Source organism: Cavia porcellus, unplaced genomic scaffold, assembly GCF_034190915.1.
Source record: "Cavia porcellus strain 051 isolate PalLab524CR breed Dunkin Hartley unplaced genomic scaffold, mCavPor4.1 scaffold_3, whole genome shotgun sequence".
Taxonomy (NCBI): domain Eukaryota; kingdom Metazoa; phylum Chordata; class Mammalia; order Rodentia; family Caviidae; genus Cavia; species Cavia porcellus.
Genome location: NW_026947486.1, coordinates 70305605 through 70333178, shown reverse-complemented (window position 1 = coordinate 70333178; position 27574 = coordinate 70305605). Strand labels below are relative to the sequence as shown.

The following is a 27574-nucleotide window of genomic DNA, read 5'->3' as shown; positions in this document are numbered from 1 at the left end:
AGTTTCTGATCTCATGCTTGGGAAATTTTCAGCTATTACTTCTCTAAATATCCTCCTGACATCCTTCATGTTGTCTCCCTCTCTTTCATTAATCCCTATCATTCTTATGTTATTCTTCTTTGCATCGTCTTGCAGTTGTTGAATTGTTGTTTCCTGGTTCCTTGTTATTTTCAAAAGATCTTTCCTTTCCTGTTCACTAGCTGCAATCCTGTCTTCAAGGTCTGAAATTCTATCTTCACTTTCATTAAGGCGGTTTTTACAACTTTCAGTGGAGTTTTTTATTTCCTGTATATCTCTGTGCATCTGCATTATGTATTCTGTTTGTTTCTTATATTGCTCGTCTAGGGATTCTATCTTTTTGTTTAGTTCCTCCAATTTTTTATCTGTGTTTTCTTTAGATATATTTAGAATCTCTTTCATTTCTTTTATCATTTCTTCTTTTATCTGGGAGATTATTTCGAGTTTGAATTTCTTTAAAGCTTCCTGGAGTTGCTTGTCAATTTCAGTGGCTATTGTGTCCGATATATGAGGTGGATGGGATATATTTTCTTCTATATACATCGCTCCTAGGGTTTCTTGAGATGGGCTGGAGGTTTGAGGTTGTAATTTGGTCTTTCGTTTTGTCATTTTCCTATATTTCTGTGTTTCAAGTGTTACTTGAAAGCTTCCTCAGGATCTGTTGAAAATCCCCTTCTATGTTTGGAGCTACTGGGATTCTGGCGCCACGCTACTCCAAGCCATTAGGCCTACAGAACCAGTGGCCCTCCTCTGCCTGCTCAGAACTCCGCAGTTCCAGACAAGCTGGGCCTCAGGGACACTGTGCGCCCACCTGCCCCTTGGAAGCTCCACAGTTCTTCAATTGCAGCCGGGTTAGGGTACTCACCACAGGCCGCAGTGCTTCAGGAACCTGTGGACCCTCCCTGGTTGCAGAGATATCCAGAGTCCTCCAGACACGCAGAGAGGCCAGTGAGGGCACCCCAGATCTGCCCAGCTCCTCCTCTGCAGACCTGTGGCCAGGCGCGGCAGCTAAACAGGCTGGGCTAGGCTGGTAGTGTGGGCCAGCCCACCTATTGGGAGCTCAGCAGGTCTCCAAATGAAGCCGGGAATGGGGAGGCTGATGTGGAAGCCTTAAACCCACCTCTCTCCTTCACTGCACCTGGAAGCCTGAGGGAACTCCAGCAGTCTGGGCGCAGAAATCCAGAGTCCTCCAGACACGCAGAGAGGCCAGTGAGGGCACCCCAGATCTGCCCAGCTCCTCCTCTGCAGACCTGTGGCCAGGCGCGGCAGCTAAACAGGCTGGGCTAGGCTGGTAGTGTGGGCCAGCCCACCTATCGGGAGCTCAGCAGGTCTCCAAATGAAGCCGGGAATGGGGAGGCTGATGTGGAAGCCTTAAACCCACCTCTCTACTTCACTGCACCTGGAAGCCTGAGGGAACTCCAGCAGTCTGGGCGCAGAAATCCAGAGTCCTCCAGACACGCAGAGAGGCCAGTGAGGGCACCCCAGATCTGCCCAGCTCCTCCTCTGCAGACCTATGGCCAGGCGCGGCTGCTAAACAGACTGGGCTAGGCTGGTTGTGTGGGCCAGCCCACCTATCGGGAGCTCAGCAGGTCTCCAAATGAAGCCTGGAATGGGGAGGCTAATGTGGAAGCCTCAAGCCCACCTCTCTCCTTCACTGCACCTGGAAGCCTGAGGGAACTCCAGCAGTCTGGGCGCAGAAATCCAGAGTCCTCCAGACACGCAGAGAGGCCAGTGAGGGCACCCCAGATCTGCCCAGCTCCTCCTCTGCAGACCTGTGGCCAGGCGCGGCAGCTAAACAGGCTGGGCTAGGCTGGTAGTGTGGGCCAGCCCACCTATTGGGAGCTCAGCAGGTCTCCAAATGAAGCCGGGAATGGGGAGGCTGATGTGGAAGCCTTAAACCCACCTCTCTCCTTCACTGCACCTGGAAGTCTGAGGGAACTCCAGCAGTCTGGGCGCAGAAATCCAGAGTCCTCCAGACACGCAGAGAGGCCAGTGAGGGCACCCCAGATCTGCCCAGCTCCTCCTCTGCAGACCTGTGGCCAGGCGCGGCAGCTGAGAGCATACTCATAAGTGAAATAAATCCAACTCACATGCATAAATACCATAGTTCCCCTAGTGTAAGGAATGATAACAATACATAAAAGTATGTGATAATCATGATTTCCCATTATATTGCTTTAAAGCCTTATAATGTTTTCATTCATTAATTGGAATGGTTTTATTCTGAGATGCTTGATTTTATTGTCTGTGATGGTATGAACAGCTATTTTGAAGAAAACAAGACATCATAATAGCTAGTGCTGATTTAATATCATCTTGTTTTGAAGTCCATCAAGCTTTTGTTCTTCTGTCTCCACTGATCTTAACATGTTGTATCTTATTGGATTTTGTTACATGTGATAGTACAAACAAAAACTTTTATAGACAAAGAGATAATATAGAAACCATTGTTTGTTTTCTGTTACTTGGTTCTAAATACCCTGTAATACTGTCATTCTCTTGAATGGTTTTACATTGTCTTGATATGTTTGATGCTACAGTATATGAAGTTATACTCAAATATTCTAAACAAAGAGACACTATGGTAGCTACTGCTATGTCGGGATATCTTGTGGTGAAACACTATGTTGCTTAAATTGTTTTGTACTGACTTGTGCTGTTGTGTTGTTATGTCCTCTTTTATCTCAATCTCCTTTTTTCTTATTTTTTTATTTTTATTTTTTTAATTAAAGGAAAAAAATAAATTAAAAAATGGCACCATATATTAAAGTAACCACTTTGACTTCCTATTAACTTGATTTGAAGCCCAGTATTGCTCTCACCATGTTGTTTTGACTGATTTTACTCTATTCTGTTTTGCTTGATAGTATCAAGTTTGAAGTATAGACAACTACTTTGAAGACAATAAGATTCACTATGATGCCCATTCTGGTTTGACTATTATCTTCTTTTGAAGTCCTGTATTGTCTTCAATGTTTTGGTTTTACTGGTTTTGTTCTGTACTGTTTTGTTCAATTTTATTATAACTGATGATATATGCAATTCTTTTTAAGATAGCAAAAGTCATTAGGGTATCCTTTGTTGATCACCTTGTATTATGTTTTTACATCATTTACTATGTCCATCCTTTTGTTTTGACTGACTCTGTTTTGTTTTGTCACATTTGGTTTTATTATCTTCAAAAAAAAGCAATAAGAACTGTGGGAGTAATAAAACCCAAAATATATAATTGTTATTGTAAAAAAGAGAGGAAAAGAAAGTGCTCTAAAAGATATAACTGCATGTATATTTAAGTGTATAAGATAGATAATCATATTACTGAGGTTTTGTTGGATAACTGAACAGAACTGTTTGCAGTCTCACTGAGTGTCCACTTTGTATGCTTTAATTTTGCTACTTGAACAACTATTTCTAAGATGACAATATGCAATCTATTTACTAGTGATTTCTTCCTGTTTATTTTTTTGAAATTCTGTATTACTTGTACCTTTTTCTGATTTATTTTTCTCTTTAAATAAAATTTTAAAAAAGAATGATCACATTGAGATATTTATAAGTAAATGGATGCAACTTGAGACCATATTCATAAGTAAAATAAATCAAAGTTACATGTATAAATACTGTATGGTCTCCATAGTGTATAAAATTTTAAGAGTACATAAAAGTTTATGGTAATCATGATTCCCCTTTACATTGCTTTGAAACCTTATAATGTTTACATGCATTAGTTGGAATGGTTTCATCCTGGTTTTTTAGATTTATTTTCTGTGATAATATGAACAGTTATTTTGAGGAAAACAAGACATTATAATAGCCAGTGATAATTTAATATCATCTTACTCTGAAGTCCTACCATGCTTTTGTTCTTCTGTTTCCATTGGTTCTATCATATTGTATCTTATTGGATTTTTTTATTATGTATGATAATATAAACAAATTTTCCACGGAAAATGAGATCATAAAGTAGCCATTGTTCATTCTCTGTTATGCGGTTTGAATGCTTTATAATATTTTCATTCTCTTGAATGGTTTTATACTATATTGTTATGTTTGATACTATTGTATATGAAGTATGCTCAACCATTTCAAAGAAAGAGACATTATTTTACTTACTGTTATTTACTGGTTGTCTTGTGGTGAAATACTATGTTGCTTACATTGTTCTGTTCTGATCTGCTTTGTTATGTCATCTTTTGTCTTAATCTCTTTAAAATAAAAAAAATTTTAAAAAGAACCTCACATTGCTGGTGCAAAATGAAAATAAATAGCTACTTTAGAAAGCAATTCAGCAGTATGCAAAATCAAAGTTACAACTTACTCCAGTAATTCTACTCCTAGAAATAGACTTAGTAAATTAAAATATGTTTTCACACAAAAACTTGTACGTGAATGTTCATAGCAACAATATTCATAATAAGCAAAATTTGGAGACAACCTAAATGCCTACTGGTCAATAATGTATAAACAAAAGAAATATAGGCATACAATGAAACGTTATTCAACTACAAAAAGGAATAAAGTTCCAATACATGTTACAACTTGGATGGACCTTGAAAACATTAAACTTAAAGAAGATAGTCATAAAATACACATAAGAGTCTTGTAATTTGAACAACTACTTTGAAGATAACAATAAGCATTATATTAATCAGTGATAATCTCTTATTATTTTGTTTTGAAATTCTGCACCATTTTTTGTTTTTAAAATAAAAAATAATATTCCATTTAAGTAAACCTATAAATACTGAATATAGATTAATGGATTCAAGGAGCTTGGGGAAGAGACAAATGGGTAGTGACTACTTAATGGATAGAAGTTTTTTTGTGTGTATAATGAGAATATTTTAAAGTTAAACTATGGTGATGATTGCCCAAACATATAAGAATACTAAAAACATCTAATTATATACTTTAAATGGGTGGATTATATGGCGTATGAATTTTATCTTAATAAAGCTATTACCAAAAAATTAATATATTAGAGAAACTTGTGGGAAAGCAAGGGTCAGGTTATTCAGTACTCACACCTTAGTGCTTAGAACAGCAAAATTTTGAGCAAAGGCTGTCATAGGGTGGGGGCTTCTTTTCCTTAAATTTCACTGGGTCCCACATGTTCAGATTAGCTCTATATGTAGCACATTTTGTATGAAGTGTGAGTTGTCTTAAGTCTTTTCCCACAGAACATGCATAAGCAAATGCAGAGCAATTGAAATTATGCCATGCATATTCTCAGATAATAGTGCAATGAAATGGGAAATGAATGGCAAAAGAGCTCAAAAAATTTCTGAATAACCACATGGAAATTAAACACCACCCACTTTGTCAACCAATAGGTCACAAATAAAGAAATAATTAGACCGTTTCTATAATTAAATTATAGTGACAATACAACATACCAGAATGTATGGTGAGAGAAATTTATAGCAGTGAATTCCCACATCAGAAAAACAGAGTAAGTACAAATAAACAACCTAATTTTGCACCTAAAACTATTAGAAAAAGAAGAGCAAGCAGATACAATGCAGTAAATTATAAAAATCAGAGCATAAAATAATGCAATTGAGACTAAGAAAGCAATACAAATAATCAATAATTCAAAGTCTGGTTCTTTGAAAGATTATTTGCAGTTGATATAATACTACATAGAAGCCCACCAAAATTTCATCTAAAGAAGTCCAGATTTAATAACCAAATTCAGTAGCATAGCTGAAAACAAAATCAACACTCCAAAATCAATAAATAGCTTTCCTGTACATAGATAACAAACTAACTGAGAGAAGCTAGGGAAATCACACTTTTCACGATACCATCAAAGAAAATAAAATACTTAGGAACCAATTTAAAAGAAGTAAAAAAAAAACTTTACATTGAAAACTACAGTATTGCTGGGGATTTAGCTCAGTGGCATAAATGGCTGCCTGGCAAGCACAATGTTGTGAGTTCAATCCCCAGGACGAAAAAAAAAAAAAGAAAAGAAAAAGAAAGAAAGAAAGAAAGAAAGAAAGAAAGAAAGAAAGAAAGAAACAGAAAGAAAGAAAGAAAGAAAGAAAGAAAGAAAGAAAGAAAGAAAGAAAAAGAAAGAGAAAAAGAAAACTACAATATTCTGAAAAAGAAAATTTTAAAGGACATCATAAAATGAAACAATAGAGATGCAGATATAGTTCAGTGGCACAGCACCTGCCTGGCAAGGACAAGGTCCTGAGTTTGATTCCTGACCAAAAAAAAAAAAGAGAGAGAGAAAGAGAATAGAAAATGAAAAGTTATCCATTATTCGTGGGTGGGAAGAACCAATAAAGTGAAAATGGCTATACTTCCAAAATTGTCATACATATTTAGTGTGATACCCATCAAAATAACAATATCGTACCTCATAGAAGTACAAAGTACAGTCCTAAAATTCATTTGGAACTGGAAGAGATCTATAATAGCAAAAGCAATTCTGGGCAATGAAGTCAAGGCAGGGACATCAAAATTTCTGACTTGAAATTATACAACAAAGTTGCCATGATAGAAGCAGCATTATGCCTAGAAAAAAAATACCTAATCATCATTGGAGAAGATAGCCTCTTTAACAAATGGTTCAGCAAAAGTTGGCTTTCTACATGCCAAAAATTAACTGTAGACCCATATATCTCACCATGAACTAAACCAAAATCAAAATGGATCAAAGATCTAAATATTAAAAGAGAAACACTAAATCTGTGGGAAATTAGAAAAGGTAGAACTCTTGGAGGCATAGGTATAAGCAAAGATTTTATCAATAAAACACTGATCATGTGGGAAATATTAAAAAGAATTAATTACTGGAATCTCACATTAAAATGCTTTTTCACAGCAAAGGAAATCATCAACAAAGTGCATAGATAATTCATAGAGTGAAGAAGTTTTTCAGCTGTTCCTCAGACAAAGGACTAATATCTAGAATAAAGAACTCAATAAATAGAAGTCATCAAGAAGCTATGACCTCCTGTGAGTTGGCGCCATTTGTAGACTATGGGAGAGAAAAACAAGAAGCTAAAACCTTCTGTGAGTAGGCAACATATACAGGCTGACTGGGGGGGAGCCAGACATCAACCCTTCCAGCACATGGGCAGGGAGACAGGAAAATTCAACATTCCCTCCCCTTCCCATTGCGAGTGACTGGCTTGTCCACGGAGACCGAAGGTGTGATGATAGTTAATGAGGTGAAATACAGCTTACTGATTGTAGTGTTTAGTGTTTTATTGACTTTGAAAGCCTGAAGCTGGTAGTGTGATCATCTGTTTGAAGGATGGTGGTGTGCAGTGTAGCATCTATGGGGGATTTCCTTCTGAAGAAGGCAAACATTGTTAATTCCCTATTATCTTGTTTCAAAGTCCTGTATCGTTTTCATTGCTTTGTTTGGTTGGATTTTATTCTGCTTTATCTTGTTTAATTTTATTATATCTGATGGCATGGGCAGCTATTTCAAAGATAACAGGATATATTATGGTAGCCATTTTGGATTTACTATTATCTTATTTTGAAGTCCTGTATTTCATTCATTGTTTTGTTTAATTGGTTCTATTATGTTCTGTTTTGTTTGATTTTACTGTGTCTGAAGGTATGGGCAGCTATTCTAAAGACAATAAGAAGCATTATGAGTAATCATTGTTGATTTCCTATTATCTTGTTTTGAACTCATGTGTCACTTATACTGTTTTGTTTTGATTGGCATTACTCTGCTTTATTTTCCTTCATTTTATTCTCTTTAAAATAAAATTTTTTAAAAGTTAAAAGAACTCAATAAAATAAGACTTCTGCAATTTAAAGACCAAATCCAAAAATAGGAATCTGAAATGAATACACAATTCTCAGTTGAAGAAGTAAAAGTATTTTTATGCAAATAAATGCATAAAAAATATTCATCACTGGTCACTCAAGAAATGCAAATTAAAACTATGCCTACAGTCCATCTTACCCCATAAGGAAATCAACGAATAGCAACTGCTGATGATGCTACTGGGAATATGGAACCCTTGTTCACTTTTGAAGAGAATGTAGGTTGGTGTGACCACTGTGGAAATGAATGTGGAGATCTCTCAAAAAAACTAAAACTAGAAGTTCCATTTGATCAAGACATTCCACTTCTAGGTATATTCCAGAAAGAATCATATCACAGAAATATATGCACATGTATATCTATAGAAAAATTTGCAATAGCTAAATCTTAGAAACAGCCCACATATCCATCAGTGGATGAATGAACGGATAAAGAAGATGAGCTTTTTTATACAATCAAATACTACTCTTCCATAAATAAGAGATAAACTTGAGACATTTCTAGGCAAATGGATGGACCTTGAGACCATACTCTTAAGTAAAATAAATTGGACATACATGCTTAAATATCACATTGTTTCTCTTGTGTGAGAAACCTAAAGGGTAAATAAGGACAAAAATGTATGACGTATAATGGAAAATAGGAAGAAAATGTTCAAGTGGGAAGAGGAACTAGGGAGACAAGAAGGAAAAAGGAACACAAAAGGAAAAAGAGAATAGCAGGAAAATTGGGGGGAAAGCCATTTTAAGTAAGGAGAAGAAGATGGATTGCAAGTAGAGGAGAGAATTGGGGGGGAAAAAGAATCAAGATATATTATGCACAAAGGCAAATTCCATATGAAGAATGTAATCCGTGTGTGTGTGTGTGTGTGTGTGTGTGTGTGTGTGTGTGTGTGGTATAAAATTGATTATAAAAATTAAAAGAATTTTTTAAAGAAAGAGTAAAAGAAGAACAGGCACGGAGTATTTCAGACCATGTGAAATTCCTGGTATCTTCAATGTCATGGAGGAAACCTTCAAGTAATTGAGGTTTTGTAATAAACAAGTGGGGAAAGGAGTTGGTAACATCTAAGTTTTTCTTGCTTATGTGACCTTTTCTTGCCCATGGGTTAGTGAGACCTAGAAAAACTTGAAACATCATTTTCCAGCAGATAAATTTACCTCAAGTTCTTGTGTATGTGATAGGTCAAGTCCACCTACATGCTGAGTAGCTCTTGAAGCATTTCTAAATATAACCTTTAGGTGGATAGATTAGGGACTGTCTTCTGACCAGATATAGTTGGACCTCATTTATTCCATTTACCTCTAGTAATGCTAGTTTGCAGGAGAGGCGGAGCAAAACCAAAAAGGAAGATGAATGACAGGTGAAAAAAATAAAATAATTGTTATTTTTCTTTATTATCATGGCTACAAGAAAATTAATTTCATTTTTAATATTCTTCCTTTCTGTATACATTTTATAAACATGAGCTGTGGTTTCTGTTATCAACAATTTCTTTTTCAGTAGAGCAAACTAGACAGTGTTTTCCTGTACTAAGAGCAATGCTAGCAGTACATGGAAGGTCACACTCCATTTGGGTCTGGGCTTAGTCAGATGTAAACCAATAGGCACCAAGAAAAGGAAGAAACCATGGGTCCCAGGCCAGTTGTTAGCCCCACCTAAAATTTGTGCTGCCCAATTCATCTTGCCCTCTTTTTCCTGAGTCAACAGCATCGGTGATTGAAGCAACTGCAGGAACCCCCAGATTGTCATATACAGTACCACAAAGCTGCCAATTTTTCTGTCAATCTTTGTTTTCCTGAAGGATAAATTTTCTTTTCCTAGCATCCCACCTAATGTTTAGGGTAGTGGAGCAGTATAATTGAGTCTCCAGAGGGGGTTTGGGCTCTGCCCCTGTACTTTCACCTCATTGCCACTGCCCTAGATTGTATCATCTGGCCAGCCAGCCATCCAGGCTTGTAATAGGGATTCAGTTATGTCTAATCTCTTCCTTAATCCTACTTCCAAACTATTGCCAAGTTTGCTTTCTAAAATGTTTCCAATTATGTCACTTCCACTGTCTTCTATAAGATATCCAAGGGACCCAATTACATGTACTATTGTTGAATAAATAAATCAGTATTTATACCAAATTTCCTATTATCATGCTTTCTTCACAACAATTTCATCTGATTTAAGTATGTTTTGCTGATTTTCCATCTTCCCCCCTTAATTTGGATGGAATTTTTGTATAAGCAAGGATCTTATATGTCTGTCTCCCAAACAGAGGCTTACACATGTTAGATAATTAATGTTAGATGAATGGACTCAATAAATCAAATTCTAATAGTTGTGATTAATTCTTTTTTATAAATGATTTTTATTTATTTTTATGTTTACAAATGTAATATATGTTTACTGTAGAGAAACTGGAATACAGAGAAATAGAAAGAAAATTCAAAAAAATACCCATAATTCCACCACCTGAAAGTAAACACTGAGCAGTGAGCATATTATGCTCTATCTATGCCAGCTTAGAGATCAAGACTTTTATAAACAGTGATGGCCACAAAGCACAACAGCCAAAGTGAATGAGGGCAATTAACAGCTGAGGCACCACTCGGAGATCAGAGCTAAAGATTCCACACTGAAGGACAAGACAAGGGCCATAAACAATCCATCAAGAGAACAGAAGCTAACACAGGAAAAAGTTAGGTCACTCTAACAGTGTAATGAGATGGTGCTTGTCAGGAGTTTATCCCAGCACCTGTTACATGGTACATTATCAATAACTGTTAGTCATTACTATTACTAGTAGTAGTAGTACTAGTATTGGTCAAGGCAAATGATTCAAAGTGGTAACTATAAACCAAGAAAGGACCCTGAAGACACATTTTAGGTGCAATAAGGAGGGGCACATAGAAGCAAATCCACTGGTTTTAAAAGGTGATATACGAGTGGGTATCTCTATCTTTATAGGCTCTCCTTGCAGGTGGAGTGAGACAAGAGTTTTCTCAAGTTTGCCTGATGACACATGGCAAGACACATGGCAAGTGTTTGTGAGGTAGGAAATGATTTCTCCTGCCTGGACTTCTTCCAACAACTAGGACTAGCCTTGATGATGATGGATGTTTAGAAGCTTACACACCATACACTATTACAGTTCACACTCTGATTGTTGGAGCAAGTCACAGGCAAGTGCATGAAAGACAAGGTCCAGGCAGCCAAGTGGGAGGTAAGGTGAGATGTGCCTGGATAGGAAGGTGGGTGGGTAAAAGCAATGAGGTTTATGATGTAGTTGAATGATATGGATCCTGGAACCAGTCTTCAAGTTAGCAGCCAAGCCAGATATCATAGGAGAGGAATCCAGGGAACATTACTCGTTGGTGGAAGTCTTCTGATGGCCTGTGCTCTGTTGAAGGTGGTCACGAAGACCCTTTTGAGGATCTCCATGCTCTTTCAGGTAGTAACAGCGTTTGGAAACATGTTGGTGCTGGGGCTAAGAGAAAACACCAGAGGTAAGAGCCATACTTCCTATGAAAAAGGACATTCTACCTGGTTAAATTCAGCCAGAGATCTTACCTAATTTACTTGGTAAGCATGACCAAGGATAACCAAATTCCCTAGTGGCCTGAGCCCACAATATATATGGCTGTAGCTAAGATCTACTTCTAACAAAGTGATGGCAAACTTTTTAGAGCTTTCAGTGACAACAGCCAGTTGTGGCATGCATGCCACTGGTTCACCAGCACCACTTTTAAAAGAAGACACCCCCTCCCTTAGATTTGGATCGACTTGGAGTAAGTAAAGAGATGGGTTTGAGTCCAGACTAGCACCCTTATAATCAGAAGATTTACTACTGTACCCAGCAAAGGCCTCAGTACCTGGGGTTGGATGCTATGCCTGAAAATATCTAATACATCCTAACTAACTGCATATTCATGCTCACTGATAAAACTTTGAGTAGAAGTAGAAGACAAATGTATGGTCTTGGGATACAATACCTCCCTCTTGCCTCTTCCTTAATTCCACTCAAAAGAGCAAAGTGTATTTCCCATCATTACCTCCTTATTTTTCACTTCAAAGACATTGAATCTATTTCCCCATCATTACCTCCTCAGTCTGCTGCTGAGAGCTCTGTTCATTCTCCATGGCCTCCTCATTATTCCGCTTACAGGCTGTCGGCAGAACCTGGCTTGGTTTGCCCAAGGAGCCCTTTTCCTCTGCCAGCTGGCACTCTATGTAGAGAGATCTGTCTATCAGTTCTTTTAGGCTACCAGCCACCTTCAGGAAGATCTGACCCATTTTTGTGGTAACAGCTTCTGAAAGTCCTTCCAGAAACCTAGCCTGTAGAATGGCGTCAGACCAAGACACATTTCGGGCCAACAACAGGAAGTCAGTGGCATACTGCCTGACTGACTTCTGGCCCTGCTTGGGATGACAAAGAACGGCACTGAGGATGTCTATCTCAGACAGGGAGTCATATAAGCCTTGTGCTCTGCTCAGGAATGATTTATTTTCATCTGAGGTGTTTCCTACCTCCATCTGCAAGATGGACCACCTCTCTGCTGCACCCAGATGAAGAGACACCAGAAATGCCATTTTCTCTGAATCGTCCAAAAACCTCCTCATTTGTTTTTCCTCGTCAATATCCTTCTCCTCCTCCACTGAGCATGAACCTCGGATTGCTTCCTGCTCCTCTAAGAGGTAACAAAGTCCTGGAGTCAACATTCCAAAGGATGGCACTTTCTCTGGTGGTGGGTTTGTTGTTTCAGGGGTTCTGCCAGTCATGCGTGGTATTGCCCTAGATTCAGAGGCTGTGATGTTGGTATGTGAGGTAGATGCCTCTCCAGAGTCTGTCGCTTTGATTTCCAGAGTGGACATCGCTCCAAAGGCTGTTCGTGGTATTGTCATTACTCCAGGGTCTGGAGCCCTCATGAGTGATGTAGACATCACTCCAGGTTCCGTAGCTGTCATCTGTGGTGTGGATATGCCTCTAGAGTCTGTGAATCTCATTAGTTGTGTAGACATTGTTCCAGAAGCTGGTACTGTCATGGGTGACTTAGCTATTCCTCCAGAAGCTCTGTCCTTCATTTGTGGCAAGGCCATAGATCTGGAGCTTTTGACTTTGGTTTTTAGTGTTGGCATTGCTCCAGAAGCCATGGTTTTCATTAAAGGCTTAGACATTTCTCCAGAATCAATGGCCGACTTCAAAGGCATGGGCATTATTCCAGAGGGCATGGGTCTCGTTATTGGGTTGGATATCTCTTCAGAGGCCATGGCTGTCATTTGTGCAGTAGGCATCTTTCCAGTGGCTGGAGCGTTCATTAACTCTGCTGACACAGCTCCAGAGGCTGAGAATCTCCCTAGTGGTGTGAACATAGTTCCGGAGGCTGGTGCACTAACTTGTGGTAGGGGTGTCATTCCAGAGCCTGGTACTCTCATTGGGAGTATGTGCATGTCTCCAGAAGCTGTAGGTACCATTTGTAGTGTGGAAGAAGTGCTAGAGACCGGGATTCCCATTACTGGCAAAGATATCCCTCCAGAAGCTGTGGATGACTCTTGAGACATGAACATCCCTCCAGATGCTGTAAATCTCGTTATTGGTGTGGATGTTGCTCCAGAGACTGAAGGCTTCATCTGTGGCATGGATATCACTCCAGAGGCTGTGGTTGTCATTTGTGGAACAGATATTGTTTCATAAGCTGAGGCTCTTGGAGGTGTCACTATTTCTGTAGAAGCCAGGGCTCTCAAGGGAAGAGAACTCTCTCCAGAGGATGAGACTCTTGTGAGCAATGTGGAAAATTCTCCGGACTCTGAGGCTCTCTGTGGTGGTGTGGGCACCAATCCAGAGGCACAGGATCTCATCTGTACCCCTCCAGAGATCATGGATCTCGTGAGTGATGTGGGTATCTCTCCAGAATCTTGGGTGTTCCCATAGCCTGTGGCTCTTGTTAGTGATGTGGACATTCCTACAGGGCCTGGGGCTCTCAGAAGAGGCATGGACATAGCTCCAGATGCTGTGGCAGTTATTTGTGATGTCGACAATGCCCCAGAGTCTGTGGCTCTCATTAGCAGTGTGGACATCCCTTCTGAGGCTATGTCTGTCATTTGTGGCAAGGACAGAGCTCCAGACGTTGTGTCCCTCATTAGCAAAGAAGACATTTCTCTAGAAGCTGCAGTTGTCATCTGCTGCATAAACATTGTTTCAGAAGGTTTGGATATCATTAGTGGCTTGGGCAATGCTCCAGAAGCTGGAGCTCTCATTTGTGGCACGGACATCTCTCCCAAGGCTGTGTCTCCCATTAACAGTGGGGACACTGATTCAGAGGCTTTGCATGTTTTTACTGGAATGGACATTGATCCAGAGGCTGTGGCTCTTATTTGTTGTGAAGATGTTAGTCCTAAGGCTGTAGTTCTCATCTGTGACATGGATATTGCCCCAGAGAAGGAGGCTCTGGTTTGCTGTGTGGACACTGACCCAGAGGTTATGACTACTGGTTGTAGCACAGACATTGTTTCAGATGTTGTGGTTGCAACTGGGTGTGTGGATATCACTCCAGAGTCTAGGGCTTTCATTTTCTGTGTGGACATTTCTCCACTGGCTGTGGCTGTCATAAAACCTGTGGGCATTGCTCCAGAAGTTTCAGTCATAGACTGTGTTGACACAACTCTAGAAGCTGTGGCTGACATTTTCTCAGTGAACATCATTCCAGAGCTTGTGGCTGTCATTAGTGGTATGGACATTGTTCCAGAGGCTGGGGCCATATTTTGCACTGTGGACATATTGCTAGAGGGCAGTGTTCTCAGCAGTGGTGTAGACATTATTTCTGCATCTGAAGCTGTCATTGGCAGTGTGGACATCACTGCAGGGACTGTTGCTCTCATTGGCAGAGTAGACATGATTTCAGAGTCTAGATTTTGTGTTAGCTGTGGAGACATTCCTCCAGAGCTTGGGGCTGTCATCAGTTGGCTATGCATTTCTGCAGAGGTTAGGGCTAACACTGCCTCAGTATCTGGGGTTGGATTTGGCAATGTGGACATGTCTCCAGCATCTGGTATGGAAAACAGTGGTGAGGACACTGTTTCTGAGGCTGAAGCTGACATTAGCAGTGAAGACATGATTCCAGAGTCTAAACCTGACATGAATGAGTTAGACATTCCCTCACAGTCTTCCATGTTTGCTGACTGGGTTAATGTTTCTCCAGAAGCTAAGGCTGACATTATCAGTGAGGATATTGCTTCAGAGTCTGTGTCTGACATGAGCAGTGAAGATATCTCTCCAGAGGCTATGGCAGTCATTAGCACTTTGGACATTGCTTCAGTGTCTTCATCTGTAATTTGCAATGGGGACATTGCTTCAGAGACTGGAGCTGCTGTTGACTGTGTGGATATAACTTCAGGATTTATAGTTGAAGTTGGGAGTGGGCATATCTCTCCAGGATCTGGGGCAAGCATTAATGGTGTGGACATTGTTTCAGAGGATGAGGTGCTCATGATAGGTATAGACATTTCATCAGATGATGAAGTTGTAACTGCCAGTGGTGATATCTCTGCATAATCTGTGGACATTAGTGATGTTGACATTGTCCCAATGTCAGGAACTGTAGACATTCCTGGAGACAATAATCCATAGTCTGAAATGGACAACAGTGGGGACAATGCTCCAGAGTCTGAGGCAGGCATTAGCACTGGGGACAGTGCCTCAGAATCCAAGGCTGGCATTAGCAATGGGGACAATGGCCCAGAATCTGAGGCTGGCATTAGCAGTGGAGACAGTGTTACAGAGTCTGAGATTGGCACTGGTGGTGGGGATGAGGCTCCAGAGTTTGGTGCTCTCGTTAGAAGTGTAGACATTGTATCAAAGCTTGGAGATATCTGTGTAGATGTCCCTCCAGTATCTGAGGTTGAAGTTGAAACTATAGACAACTGTACATGAGACGGCAGAATCTGGACCTCTGCTCTGTTCTCTGTCATTGGCCTAGAGAAGGATGTCCCCATGTTTTGGGGGTCTACATTTTCCTCCCTCAGCATGTTGTTGAACTGCAGTGAATGTTGAACTGCCATGGCTTCAGGATAGGATACAGGAAGCCTCTAAAGCGATGACATCAGGGATCCTGCTGCAGCTTCAGTGGCAAGAAAATCTGTAAACAGGAAACAAGTTTAGAGGTCAAGAGCCAGTATTAAGAAGACTGAGAAACAAACACATGGTTCACAAGGGAGACCTGCTTTCTGTGTGTTGTCAAGTGTAGGGCAAGATGGACATGCCAGGTTAAATAAACTGCACAACAACGAATAACTGAAGTTGGAGCAAATAGTCCTTTTGATTGTCCTTTTCAAACCAACCTATCCAGTTACACGGCACTACTTCCATTTGTAAATGCCAGCGACAGCTAAGAGCCAAATCGGGCCCAGATCAAATGAGGTGGCACCACCACCTACTGGCCAGTTGTGAGAAGTGCAGGCTGCTAAACTACAGTCTGTCCTACAGTAGGATTTAAATTACTCAATGTACTAGCGGAATTGGAATGAAAAGCCCTTTGCAACTGGATGACTCTTGGTTTCTGGGACTCATTGTACTATGCCAGTGGCTTAATCTTCATTTTAGTATTCTGCTGGCCCTGACGGTCCTTTTGAGGAAAGCAAGGCATTTATCCGATCAATGATGGGGAACAGCATGCCACAAACTAAAATTCTGCTTATCATCATCATCATTATTCTTAATAACAACTATCACTATAACTACTGTTGAATGCTTACTTAGTATTGCATAGCACTGTGTTTCAGGTAACTGTGCACACCTTTAAACTGTCTGTAATTTGCCAAAATTTGCAAGGATTATCTTATTTATTCTTATAATGTCCTATGCAATATTGTTACTTCCATGTAACCAGCTTTCTCAGATAAGCTAGGATTAGGAACTAAGAGTCACTATGACAGTTAAAGACTGTATATCTTTGATTCTCCCTTCTAACTTGGGGTTGCCTAGCCTTTGGCATCCCTAAGGCTGCATTCAATTCGTTTTAGGACATCCTAAATTAGGGCTCGTGAGAAGCCTAGCCTATAGCACAAAAAAATTTAATTCTCTGGTGATATGGGAATGGATAATCCCAGAGCATCACTTCACTAGTCCACCCAATAAGCAGCCCTAGAGATGGCCCTTTGACATACAACTTGGAAACCAATGCAGATATTAAACAAGATTGACATGTCCTCATAAATTAAGCACATCAAAAAATGGAAGACAGGCTACTATGTGTTAATCTCACAAAAGTCATCAATCCTATGGTACTGTTCACCTATAATAATGAAAAAATTAGAAGCCATTTCTTGAGCATGCATTGCATGGCAAGCGCTCTGGTAAGCACTTTCCTTTCGTAACCTTATTTGGTCCCAGAAACACTAAGAGATTTGAGTAGCACTCTTTGTCCATCTGGTAAAGGAGAAAATTCAGGCCTAGAGATGCTTAATAAATTTTCTGCAGCCACATAGTTTCTCAGATCTACACAACTCCACAGCCCCTTACTCTTCATCACTATGCTATCAAAATCTACCTTTTGCCTTCACTTAGCCACATTACCAAGACCCTTCCCTCTATCTCCAGCCAGGACAACCCAAAGATGGAATGTTGTAGAAATATGCTGGCCCCCTACAGACACTTTGGTCACCCTAATATTTGGTGCAATGGGAAATATGAGTCAAATGAGCAATTATAAACCTCCATCTTCAGAAAAATCCCTAAGCATACCACAGCTTCCCACAGAGAAAATTCAGAAAGATCTTACCTGGTCGGTTACTGAGAAGAGGGATAGAGTGCCCTCTGCATCCCTAGCTCTTTTAGTCTGGCTAATTGACATCCCTTGTTCTGTTTCATTAAAGCAAAAACCAATATCAGCAGCTGTTCTCTGCCATGTCCCTCTTACCCGACCACCAGCATACCTACCCTACTCTTCCTGAATTGCTAGTGCTTTCTCTGGATCTCTGGTCCATGACTCCTGCCTCTACATTGGTTCTGACATTTGCCTCCAGCAATCTTTCACTTGGCATCCTCCAGAAACTCCACTTTGTTCTTGGCCTATGCAACTCTCCTTTTCTTCTCCAGTCCCTTAGTAGTCCCATTAGCTTACATCTCATGCCATTGCCCACCCCAAAGAGAAAATACTGACAAAGTTAAAGAGATGAGAATGAAAGGGTCCTCACCCAAGAAATGAGACATATATCCTCTGAAGAAAATCAAACACAAGAGCCCTGAGAGCAGGACACTGTGATTGATATGACCAGGAAGCTGAGACTAGGCGTTAGAGGCAAAGGAACTGGGGCTGGGAACTGAAAATCTCAAAGAAGCTTAGGTGCAAGGCAATCAGAGTGAGAGGATGGGCAATGGGAGCTGAGTAATAAACACTTGAATAAATCCCTGCAGTAGTGGTAAAAATACAATCTGACCTCATTGTCAGAGACCAAGAAGGAAATTTGACAACCAATGTCCTGCCCCAGGGCTGATTCAATCATGTATCTCTGTGGATTTCAGACAGCTAGAAAGAAAACTTCATGCCAGTCATACCAAGTGAGAACTCATCTAGAAATGGAGCTACATCGTGTTTTCTAGAACCAGGGCACAAGGTCAGAGTAGAAATAGCACTCAGCCTAGTGGCAACATTGGTCCCTGAGCTCTAAATAGTGCAAAGTCTTCAGGTGAAGCTCAAGTAGCCCATGTATACAGAATGAGATTTGGGAATGGAAGCATTCAGGTCATTATATACATCAAAAGTAACAAACAACTGTAATTCATAATTAGCCACCAACCATAACGGAACATGTAGTCTAAGCACCAGACATTCATTATATCACTCCACCGGCACCTGGAAGGTGGACACTGACATCACTTCCATTTTACAAATAAAGAAGAGAGCTTAGCAAAGTTTATGGGACCAAGGACACGGAACAAAGAAATGGCAAGGCCCAGATTTGTGCCTTGACAACTCCACTTTCAAACTCATTTTCTCTTTTTGTAATTACATAGGTAATGAGAAACTCTACACAATCTACTCACTTCTGCATGCCCCATCCCACCAAGCAAGGGAATTTCTCTCTCATTACAAAGGGCTGAACCATAGTAGTAGTAGTAGTAGAGTAGTAGTGGTAGTCATTGTCATTGTCATCATCGTTGTAGTAGTAGTAATACAAGCTAACCTCGATTATGCTTTCAGCATATATCCAGAATGATGTGCTAAGGACTTCTTAAGCATTATCTCATTTGCTCCTTATAATTATCATTCATGCTAGACCTTTTTTTTTTTAATTTCAAGTTTAAGGGAGCTGAGTCTCAACAAGGTGAACTAAAATGACCAAAATCACACAGCTCTGCCTGATTCCAGATTACACTACACAATATACTAGTCAAAAGGAAGCATTCCAAAGCTAGGAACATAGGTCAGCACTTGTTTAGCATACACAAGGCCTGTGTTCTAGCCCCAATGCCATAAAATGTAACATTCCAGTTACTTTCCTCACAGAAAATTCATGCTACTAATGGGTTCATAACAACTACTACAAATCTTACTAAACACCTAGTAATTAAAGCTATTGCTTATGATGTGAGACTCTATGCTAAGTGCTTTATTTCCAGTATCTTGCTTAATATTCACAACATCCCTCTGAGGTAATTGCTACTATAACCTTCGTTTTTCAGATAAAAACTAGAAGCATAGAAAGGTTACCTAGCTTTCCTAATGTCACAGTTACACAGCAAAGCCATCTATAATAATAAAATATTGGAAACCTAAATGCTTGGTGTTAGAATACAATTTGTTTCATGGTTAAAATAAATCCTGGTGCAAATATAGCAGCCACTAACATAGCCATTGTGGATTATATTTTAGTCTGGACATAATTATCAGTTTTCTTATAAAATAAATGTGTACATTTTGCAAGGGGCTAATAAAGTATGTTGTTCACAGCAGCCATACCTGAATGGTGGAAGTAGAGGGGATTTTCATTTGATTTCCTTTTTGTACATTTTCTCATTTGTCTCTAATGGACACATCACATTTTCATAAAAAAATAATAAAATTTAAATTTCTTTTTTAGAAAGCATGATTTTTGATGGCTCTATCTCTAACTTTTTCCACTGCCTTCCTAAAAGATCTCTCTAGGAATCTCCAGCATACCCCCATCCAAGCCACAGGCTTCATGGTTCCACCATTTGCATCTTACATCAGAAGTGACTTCAAAAAAGGGTTACTAGTGCTTACATTAACTTTGTTCTTGTTTTGCTTGTTTAAAAATGTTTTCTTATTTTTTCCTAACTTTTTTGTGCTTAGTAACTGCACAAGTAATCTAGAAATTTATTATCAGGATAAAAAAAATCTTGAAATCCTCCATACAGATAAAACTAAAATCCTGAGACTATCCCATCACCCTGCCCACAAGTCCTATTCCTCTGTCTGTTCACGCTTGGGTGTGTCTCCAAATTTTTCCTAGATGCAGTAGCGTTCAGAGTTTATATCATGCAACTGCTTGAAAAATTCAGTGCAAAACTATAATTATAAAACCATGTTGGCACTGATTGCTCCAGGATCCCAAGCTCTGGTCCACCATGACTATTTCCATCAGCCTGCTTTAAGTGGGTTACTGAAAGAGGGCACTTACCCGCTACCTCTATGTAAGCATAGATTTCTGTTTTATTAGAGCTAGACTCAAGAAACACAAGAGAAAGATCTTCTAAGTGAAAAAAAAAAAAAAAAAAACAGGAACTGCTGCTTAGGATCTCTGAGGAGCCTCACATCCCGCCCAGTCTGCTGATCAATGCAGCTAGGAAGTATTATACTCCTGCTGTTTCACAAAAGATAATTGAGCTTGGAGGACGTATGGCTAGCTGTTTGGGGAAATAAGAATAAACAAGAGACTACTCAATATGTCAACAAATACCTTCTGGCTTTTGAAAATGAGCTTTTCCCTAGATTCTTAACAATATGTTCTCCTAGAGCCCTAGCAAACAGGAGCCCAGATAACTGAAAACAGACAGCCTAAGGATCAAACAATCCCGGCACTATTTTGAGTTCTCTGCTTGCCCAAATCCTTCAGAGAAAACAAAACCTTCCTTTCCCACTTTCGTGTTCCTCAACAGCACTGACACTGGAATTACCCACCCAGTTCTTTGCGAGTAAACTAGAGAGGCAACCAATGTTTACTGAGTGCTTACTATACCAGGTAATGTGTTAAACATTTCACATACATTCTATTATTTCATTGTATAATAAACAAATGAAGTAAGGGATTGATGTGTTTTATAAATCATCTAAAGAACAGCAGTAGAGAGAAATTAAAATTCAGTAACTTACCTTGACTCTCACAGCTGAGAGGGAATGAAGCTGATCTTGTCACTCAGGTCAGTCTGACTCAGCCAGTACTCTTAACTCACATGAGAGTCACACACTGTATTCAAGTCTCTAAAGGGCTGTCATATGGAAGAGAGGGTAGGTGTGTTCTGGGTAGCTCCAAAGAAAAGGATTTGACTGTTAGTTGGGAATTATGCTTTCATTGGATGTGCCGCAAATTCCCCAAACTACATGTATATGCATGTCCAATTCTATAGGGAAAAGAACATTATAAGAAGAGCAAATGTAACTGCCTTGCAGTAGGTGCTGTCATGAAGAATCTGTGAAATTACAAAGAACAGGAGGGATACCAGAGGACTGCAAATGGGGAGTGCACCGGTTTTCTTAAATAAGGAAACTACAGACCAGTATACTGTGAACTCCAGAGCTGTAAGCTTGATGTCAGTCCTTGGGGGAGATTCTACCTCAGATTACAAAGCAAGTAATTTATAGGCACTTAAAATAAAAGTGGCAATAGAAGGTACCTAGAGGTACCAGCTGAACTCTGAAAATAAGACCAGGTTCCCAGGCTTGCAGCTTTCACAAACTCAAATATTGGGTGACTGACATTGGGTTGCCAAATTTTTCTGTTTCTAAGTAGAGGTATTAAAAAACAAAACAAAGTGATCCCAAATAATCATTTCATAAAAAGAACTATCTTTAAATATGAAGAGTAAGAGAAAATGATCTCAGAATAAAGGACAGTGCTTTAAACAAAATAAACTTTTTCATACTGACTACATAGTTGGACTTTCTCCTTGCACTGGGAACTGCTGTGATTTTCCTAGAGGATAGGACCTGCTTTAAGGAATCACTCAGAGTTAAAACATCCACAGAGATAAGATCAAATACCTGTAAGACAGAAAACTTTCTGGCCAGAAGAGAAAAAGAATGGAGTTTGACCTTGCCCTAAGTGAGGACATTAACATAGATAAATAAAGTATACATAGGAAAGCAGTGAGAGAAACCAAAGTTGCTAACTGCAGACTCCAGATTCCATGAGTGGAACTTGGCCAATCCATTTGACCTGTGTCACCTCTTGAACCATTATAGCTACCTTGTAAGAATAAGTGCCTGGTGCCATTAAGCATTTGGGCCATGAAATCATTTCTGACTTAAGAACCTCAAAGCAACCTTCAGACAATTATTTGTCTTTCCACGGCAGATTTTTTAAAGGCAGAAAATTTCAAAACTGCTGAACATTGTTCCTAGAGTGAAGGTTCTATAATGATTTGGAAATAATTCTTTAGTCTTGATTCTCTCCCGTTTCACATTTTTACCTATGGTGAAAAATAAGAGCATGATGGGATTTCCACATTGCTTCTCCAGGGCTGAAAAGAACCCCTAGAATCTGCCTAGCAAGGTTCATTTTAAGTTCCATGGTTTACATTATGTCTGTCTGCATTTGATAATTGTCTCTCATTCACTTTGTTGCCCGTACAGTAAGTTCCTGCAATTTGTGCACCTCATGGAAAATGCTTAGTGAACATATGTTAGCTATGAGATCTGCATCCCGAATAACAGATAATGTCCTCTGTACAACTGCTGCGCATTCAGATCAATCCTCTCTTCTTCCCTCAAATAACTGGTATCAGTGTATACTTCCCTAGAACAAGAAAAGGAGACAAACTGGTGCTCTCTTATGTCACAACTAACAAAGAGTTCCCAAAGAATTCAAATTGAAATTTTATTTCGATCTGTTGACATTGATCTTATATTTCTAAAACTTTATTTCTTAAAACAAAAATGTGGTAGGGAACCCCTACATCAAAGTACACTTGAGAGGACTACTAAAATGCAGATCTGAGGGGGTCACCTCCACTTTCAAAAATTCAAACTCAGTAGGTCTGGAGGAGGCCAAAAAAATCTTCAACTTAGCCCAAATGAATCTGAAACTTTCTAGAAGTTAAGAACTACTGGCTTAATGAATCATATGCTCTGATTTTAACATCAAACAAGCCTGGGCTCAAACCTCAGCACAAGTTACTTTCCCTCAGTTTCTTCATCTGTAAAACAGGGAGAATCATAGCACCTAAGTTAAAGGTTCTTTGAAAGCTTTAAATAAAACATGTATAAAGTGGCTGGCACATAGGAGCAGCTCAGTAATCTCCTCTGTCTCTACTTTTTCATGGGCTCTACTGTCTTCCTAGTCTGCATTCAACTTTTGCCCCTCTTACCAAACTGCTCATTCATTCTAGGTCTGATATTTAAACTCTCTGAAAGTTAGACTCTCATTGTTTCAAACTTAGTCCACTGAGTTCCATCAAAGGTTGCTTGTCAGCTTGGAATGACTTAAGAATCCGATGTCTTCTTCTGGTTCAGTAGGCTCCCGCCTGGGGGAAGCAGGATCATGTGATAATAAACATAGCCACCTATTCATAAGAAATGCTACTATGCTGGGCTAGGATCTGTGGATGGCAACTCCTTAAAAGGAGCCTGTGGGTGTGGCAGGAATTCTGGGGCTTAGCCCATCCAGTACACCTAGGCTTCCCATTTATCCAGCCTGCCAAAGGAATGAAGCATTCAAGTTCACTGAAGTCTCTATTTAACTCTGACTTTTCCTCCATCAGGCCAGGAACACCAGTTTTCAAAAATCTAGATCACAGTTAAGAGGGAAAAAGCGTTTAACACTAAAGTGAGACTGTGTTTCTTGAACATGTTTTGTAAGTTTCCGAAGCAACTTCAAATGCATTGCTTCATTGCAGAGCTTTCAAATTGGCAGCCACAGGCTAGATCCAGAAGGCAGACAGATTTTATTTGACCCATACAAAGGTTTTTAACATTTTTAAGTTAGTTGCAATATTTAAAAGTCAGGAAATTTCACATAAAATGCTGGGTTTCTGGCTTCTCTGGGAAAAACAGATAGTCATTCCAGCATGGCAACAATCAGCTTGCACCAAGTAAACTGTTTCCTGTCCACTGGCACGTGCTTACAGTATTCACCCGGTCACTTTTACTTTCTTACAGTGACCTACTTGGCCCCTGCAGGCATCTGAGGCCCCACTGTAACCCTGAGGATTAGGCAGAGAAAGTGATTAGAGCACAGATTCTCAAGTTTATCTGGATTGAAATCCTAGAACTGCTCTTTACTGGCTTTGAGACTCTGGGAAAATGATTTAACCTCTTTGAAATTCAGTTTCCTTGTCTATAAAATACATATGGGAGTAATAATAATTTTCCTTAACTCATTGCTTTATTGGACCAATTAAATACATAAACACATTACTTAGAACTATTCCAGGCACATAGCAAGCACTATGTAGTTAACTAGTTTGTTTCTTTGTCTACAATTCCATACAACTTGATTCTCTGATATCCTAAAATTTCTGAAAACTGAAATTTTGTGGTATGTTCATATTTGTTGGTAAAACTGGACTTCAATTGATCTAAAACTCTTCATTTATCTCATTTAGAAATATTAATATGTTTTCACAGGGTGTTGCCCCAGGTCCCATTAAAGGGTGTTAAGTAATGCATTATTATATGTACTGTATTACTTTTCAAAAGTCCAAACATTCTGAACTCCAAAACATGTCCAGCTTTAATGATTTCAGATAAGGGATTATAGACTTGTATTATTATTAGTAGTAGTTGTAGTAGTATTAACTTGTATAACTACTTGGCCAATGGGAAAACTGTACTGCTAAAAATTAAGTAACTTGCCAAAAGTCTCACAATTTAAAAGTGGGAATAATTTTGACCCTCAGACAATTTTGAGCATTGGTATTGGACTTGCTACAAGTATGTCAATGCAGATAGCAGCTAGTACTCAGGGTCCAGTGAAACATTACCATTTTTTTTCAGTGACAAACTCTACCCTTAATAGTAGTCTTTTGATTGTTTGCATTAATCTTGTTTACACAATTGGGCTAGAATTAGAAAGGGAATTATTTTCTTCTTTTTAACAGAAGTAAAAAATCACAGCTCAAAGAAGAGAACTAAGCTGATCAAATTCACACACCAAAAAAAAAAAAAAAAAAAAAAAAAAAGCAGAGCTGTAACTAGAAACCAAATTCTGTGTTTTTTTTCTTCTGAAACAGTAGGGCTAATCCAAGACTGACATATGCAGACCTTTCTACATACTGACCCTCACTCTGTGCAGATACACCTCAAGTTTTCAGCATACGTGATACATGGAGAGTTTCTCAAGATCTCAGCAAATATAAAAATGAGACAGCATGTCTGGGTGAACCTCGTCCTTCCCACTATCATAGGTGGTAATGTATGAACACCATCCAGTCAGAAGTCAGACAGGAGAGAGTTTTCAAATCCCAAGAAAAATCACAGAGACCCAACTGTTTGCTCTTCTCTGTTGATTTTTGGGAACTAACATTTACTTATGCCAAAGGCCAAAAGAAATCAAAAATCTACTGGAAAGGGAATTTCGTCAGTCATCAAGCAACATCTTAAAGCAACCTTTGCACAGGGTAAGTTCCCTTGTTTGAAATGCAGAAAACAGAGCACTGCTGCTCCGTATTTTTAGTGCATCAGAAATCTAGAAATGAAAACAACATCCCTAGGACCTCTTTCCCTCCCCCTGCTGCAGCACAGGCTCTCTGATGTTGCCTCCAACTTAAGCAAGTTGAAAATAAGAAGGAAGGCTGTAACCCAGGTCACCTCATGTCGAACCTAAACTCATGGCTTGAATTCCAGCTACCAACAAATCCGTACTTTAATCACACACCCACAGCGACCCAGATCTTTGAATTCAGCAATTCTTTCTCAGGTTTCAGCAAGGCATTGGCAGCCTGAGCTATTTTGGGACACTTTCTCTGCTGTGGATGCCACTTTCGGAATACGCCTGAAACATGCTAAGGACCTGGAGCTCTCTATCCTGGACTTTTTGGGAGGTTTGCTTGCTCTTTCTCTTTGTCTGGGCTGATTGTTTGGAGGACAGTCTCACGTGCCAACCTAATCCCAGGGGCTTGACTACTTTGTGGCCGGGCCACAGGCACAATGAGGCAGAGTGGTTGCCAGCAACTTATGGTAAGGGGCAGTGAAGCACAAGGCAGCCTGGCAGGATGTAAAACATCCCAGGGGGTGGTCTGAGTTTGGAACACAGGCTGAGAAGAAAAAGTGAGGAGAAAAGATAGGGAAGACAAGATTTTTCAAACACTGTATTCCTATGATCATCACTTCTAAATCTGATGCAACTGACTCGGCATGCATTCAGGAGCCTGTAAGCTCCATTTTGCTGTTCTAAAATCTTCTGCACCTACTGTAAGTACCGGGGTTCACTGGTGTTCATGTTGTCTTTGGGGGAGGGAGAGAAAAAGGCAAGGCCTGGAATGGTCATCATTATCCTATTCGGGTGTGACCAAGTCCATGGCGTTAGAAAAATTTCTGACATCACCCACTCCTGAACTGCTTCTTAGTTTGGAAAATAAAAATGTCTTTTTGTGCTTTTAAAAACCCCCAGCATACCAGAAACCCCACCTGTCTTTGGGGCTCCCCTGCTTATCAATGCTATGTACACCTGATTTCTCTTGTTGGGCTTAGTGGGAGAAGTGCACACTTGGTATTTAAATTTCTTAAACGCAACTGCAGCTGCTATTGTGGGCACAGCCCCTGCTGACTTCTCCATCTTTTATGCAGCAATTTGCTGAAACTCTGAAATATGTTGTAAATGGGAGGGTATAAATGAGAATCGAGAGACTCTCCCATGGTAAAAATGAAGAGCAATGTGGTTCTCAACGTAGTTAGAAATGCTGTCACAGAGGAGAGGCTTCATGCTATGCAGTATGATGGTCCCTTTAGATGTCTTCCTTTTTTAATGGAAAGAGACCAAAATAGCTGCTGGAACATTTCTGATGCTTTTACCACTTTACCGAGAGACTCTACAATGTCTTTGTCTCTGACTGGCTTGTCACTCTGTAAAGCAATTCCAATAACTGCTTCAAAGGGTCAGCCTTTTTTCTTTTCTTCTTTTTTTTTTTTGGGGGGGGGGACTGTTGACGTGCCCTCACGATAGCCCACGAAGGCAGAGACAGGTCCTGTCAGTAACCTCTTTTCCAAACATCAAGACCAAATCATGCTTATGGTACAGAATTTGTTTGGAGGTGGGAATAGGGAATACATTTGCAAGGAAGCCATTTGGAGAGCCTGCCATGGTCCATACTAACAGTGTCCTTCTGAGCTCTCCTAAGAACAAGACAAGGCAAGCATGTGTTGCCCTTTTATTTTCACACAGCCTCATGGATAAAGAAGCATTGTTTTTAAGCAAAGAAAAACTATAAGATATTCGTTTGACTAAGGCTGGCTACCTTCAGTTTCTCTGATTGATAACATTAAAAATCTTCTTATTTGTATTCTACTAAGAGTGTTGGCCCTGAAGTAGATTTAAGAACAATGTTGTTATCAGTACTGAGAAGTCAAGAAAGGAGATTTACATTGTTTCTAG

General features: G+C 39.7%; 1 protein-coding gene across 1 annotated transcript; it reads right to left on the bottom strand.

Moving 5' to 3' along the window:
- Nucleotides 1-10320: 10320 nt before the first annotated feature.
- Rtl9 (retrotransposon Gag like 9) lies at nt 10321-15936 on the bottom strand. The gene is made up of 2 exons (XM_063245626.1): nt 11912-15936; nt 10321-11291 (listed from the first exon to the last, which is right to left on the bottom strand). Exons 1-2 carry the CDS (start codon nt 15863-15865, stop codon nt 11175-11177), a joined length of 4071 nt encoding a protein of 1356 aa, XP_063101696.1. The 5' UTR covers nt 15866-15936; the 3' UTR covers nt 10321-11174.
- Nucleotides 15937-27574: the final 11638 nt, after the last annotated feature.

Coding starts and splice junctions, on each gene's coding strand:
- Rtl9 (XM_063245626.1), bottom strand. CDS start 15,865: ATGGCAGTTCAACATTCACTGCAGTTCAACAACATGCTGAGGGAGGAA. Junction 11,292..11,911: donor CTCAGCAGCAGACTGAGGAG/GTAATGATGGGG, acceptor TCTTAGCCCCAG/CACCAACATGTTTCCAAACG.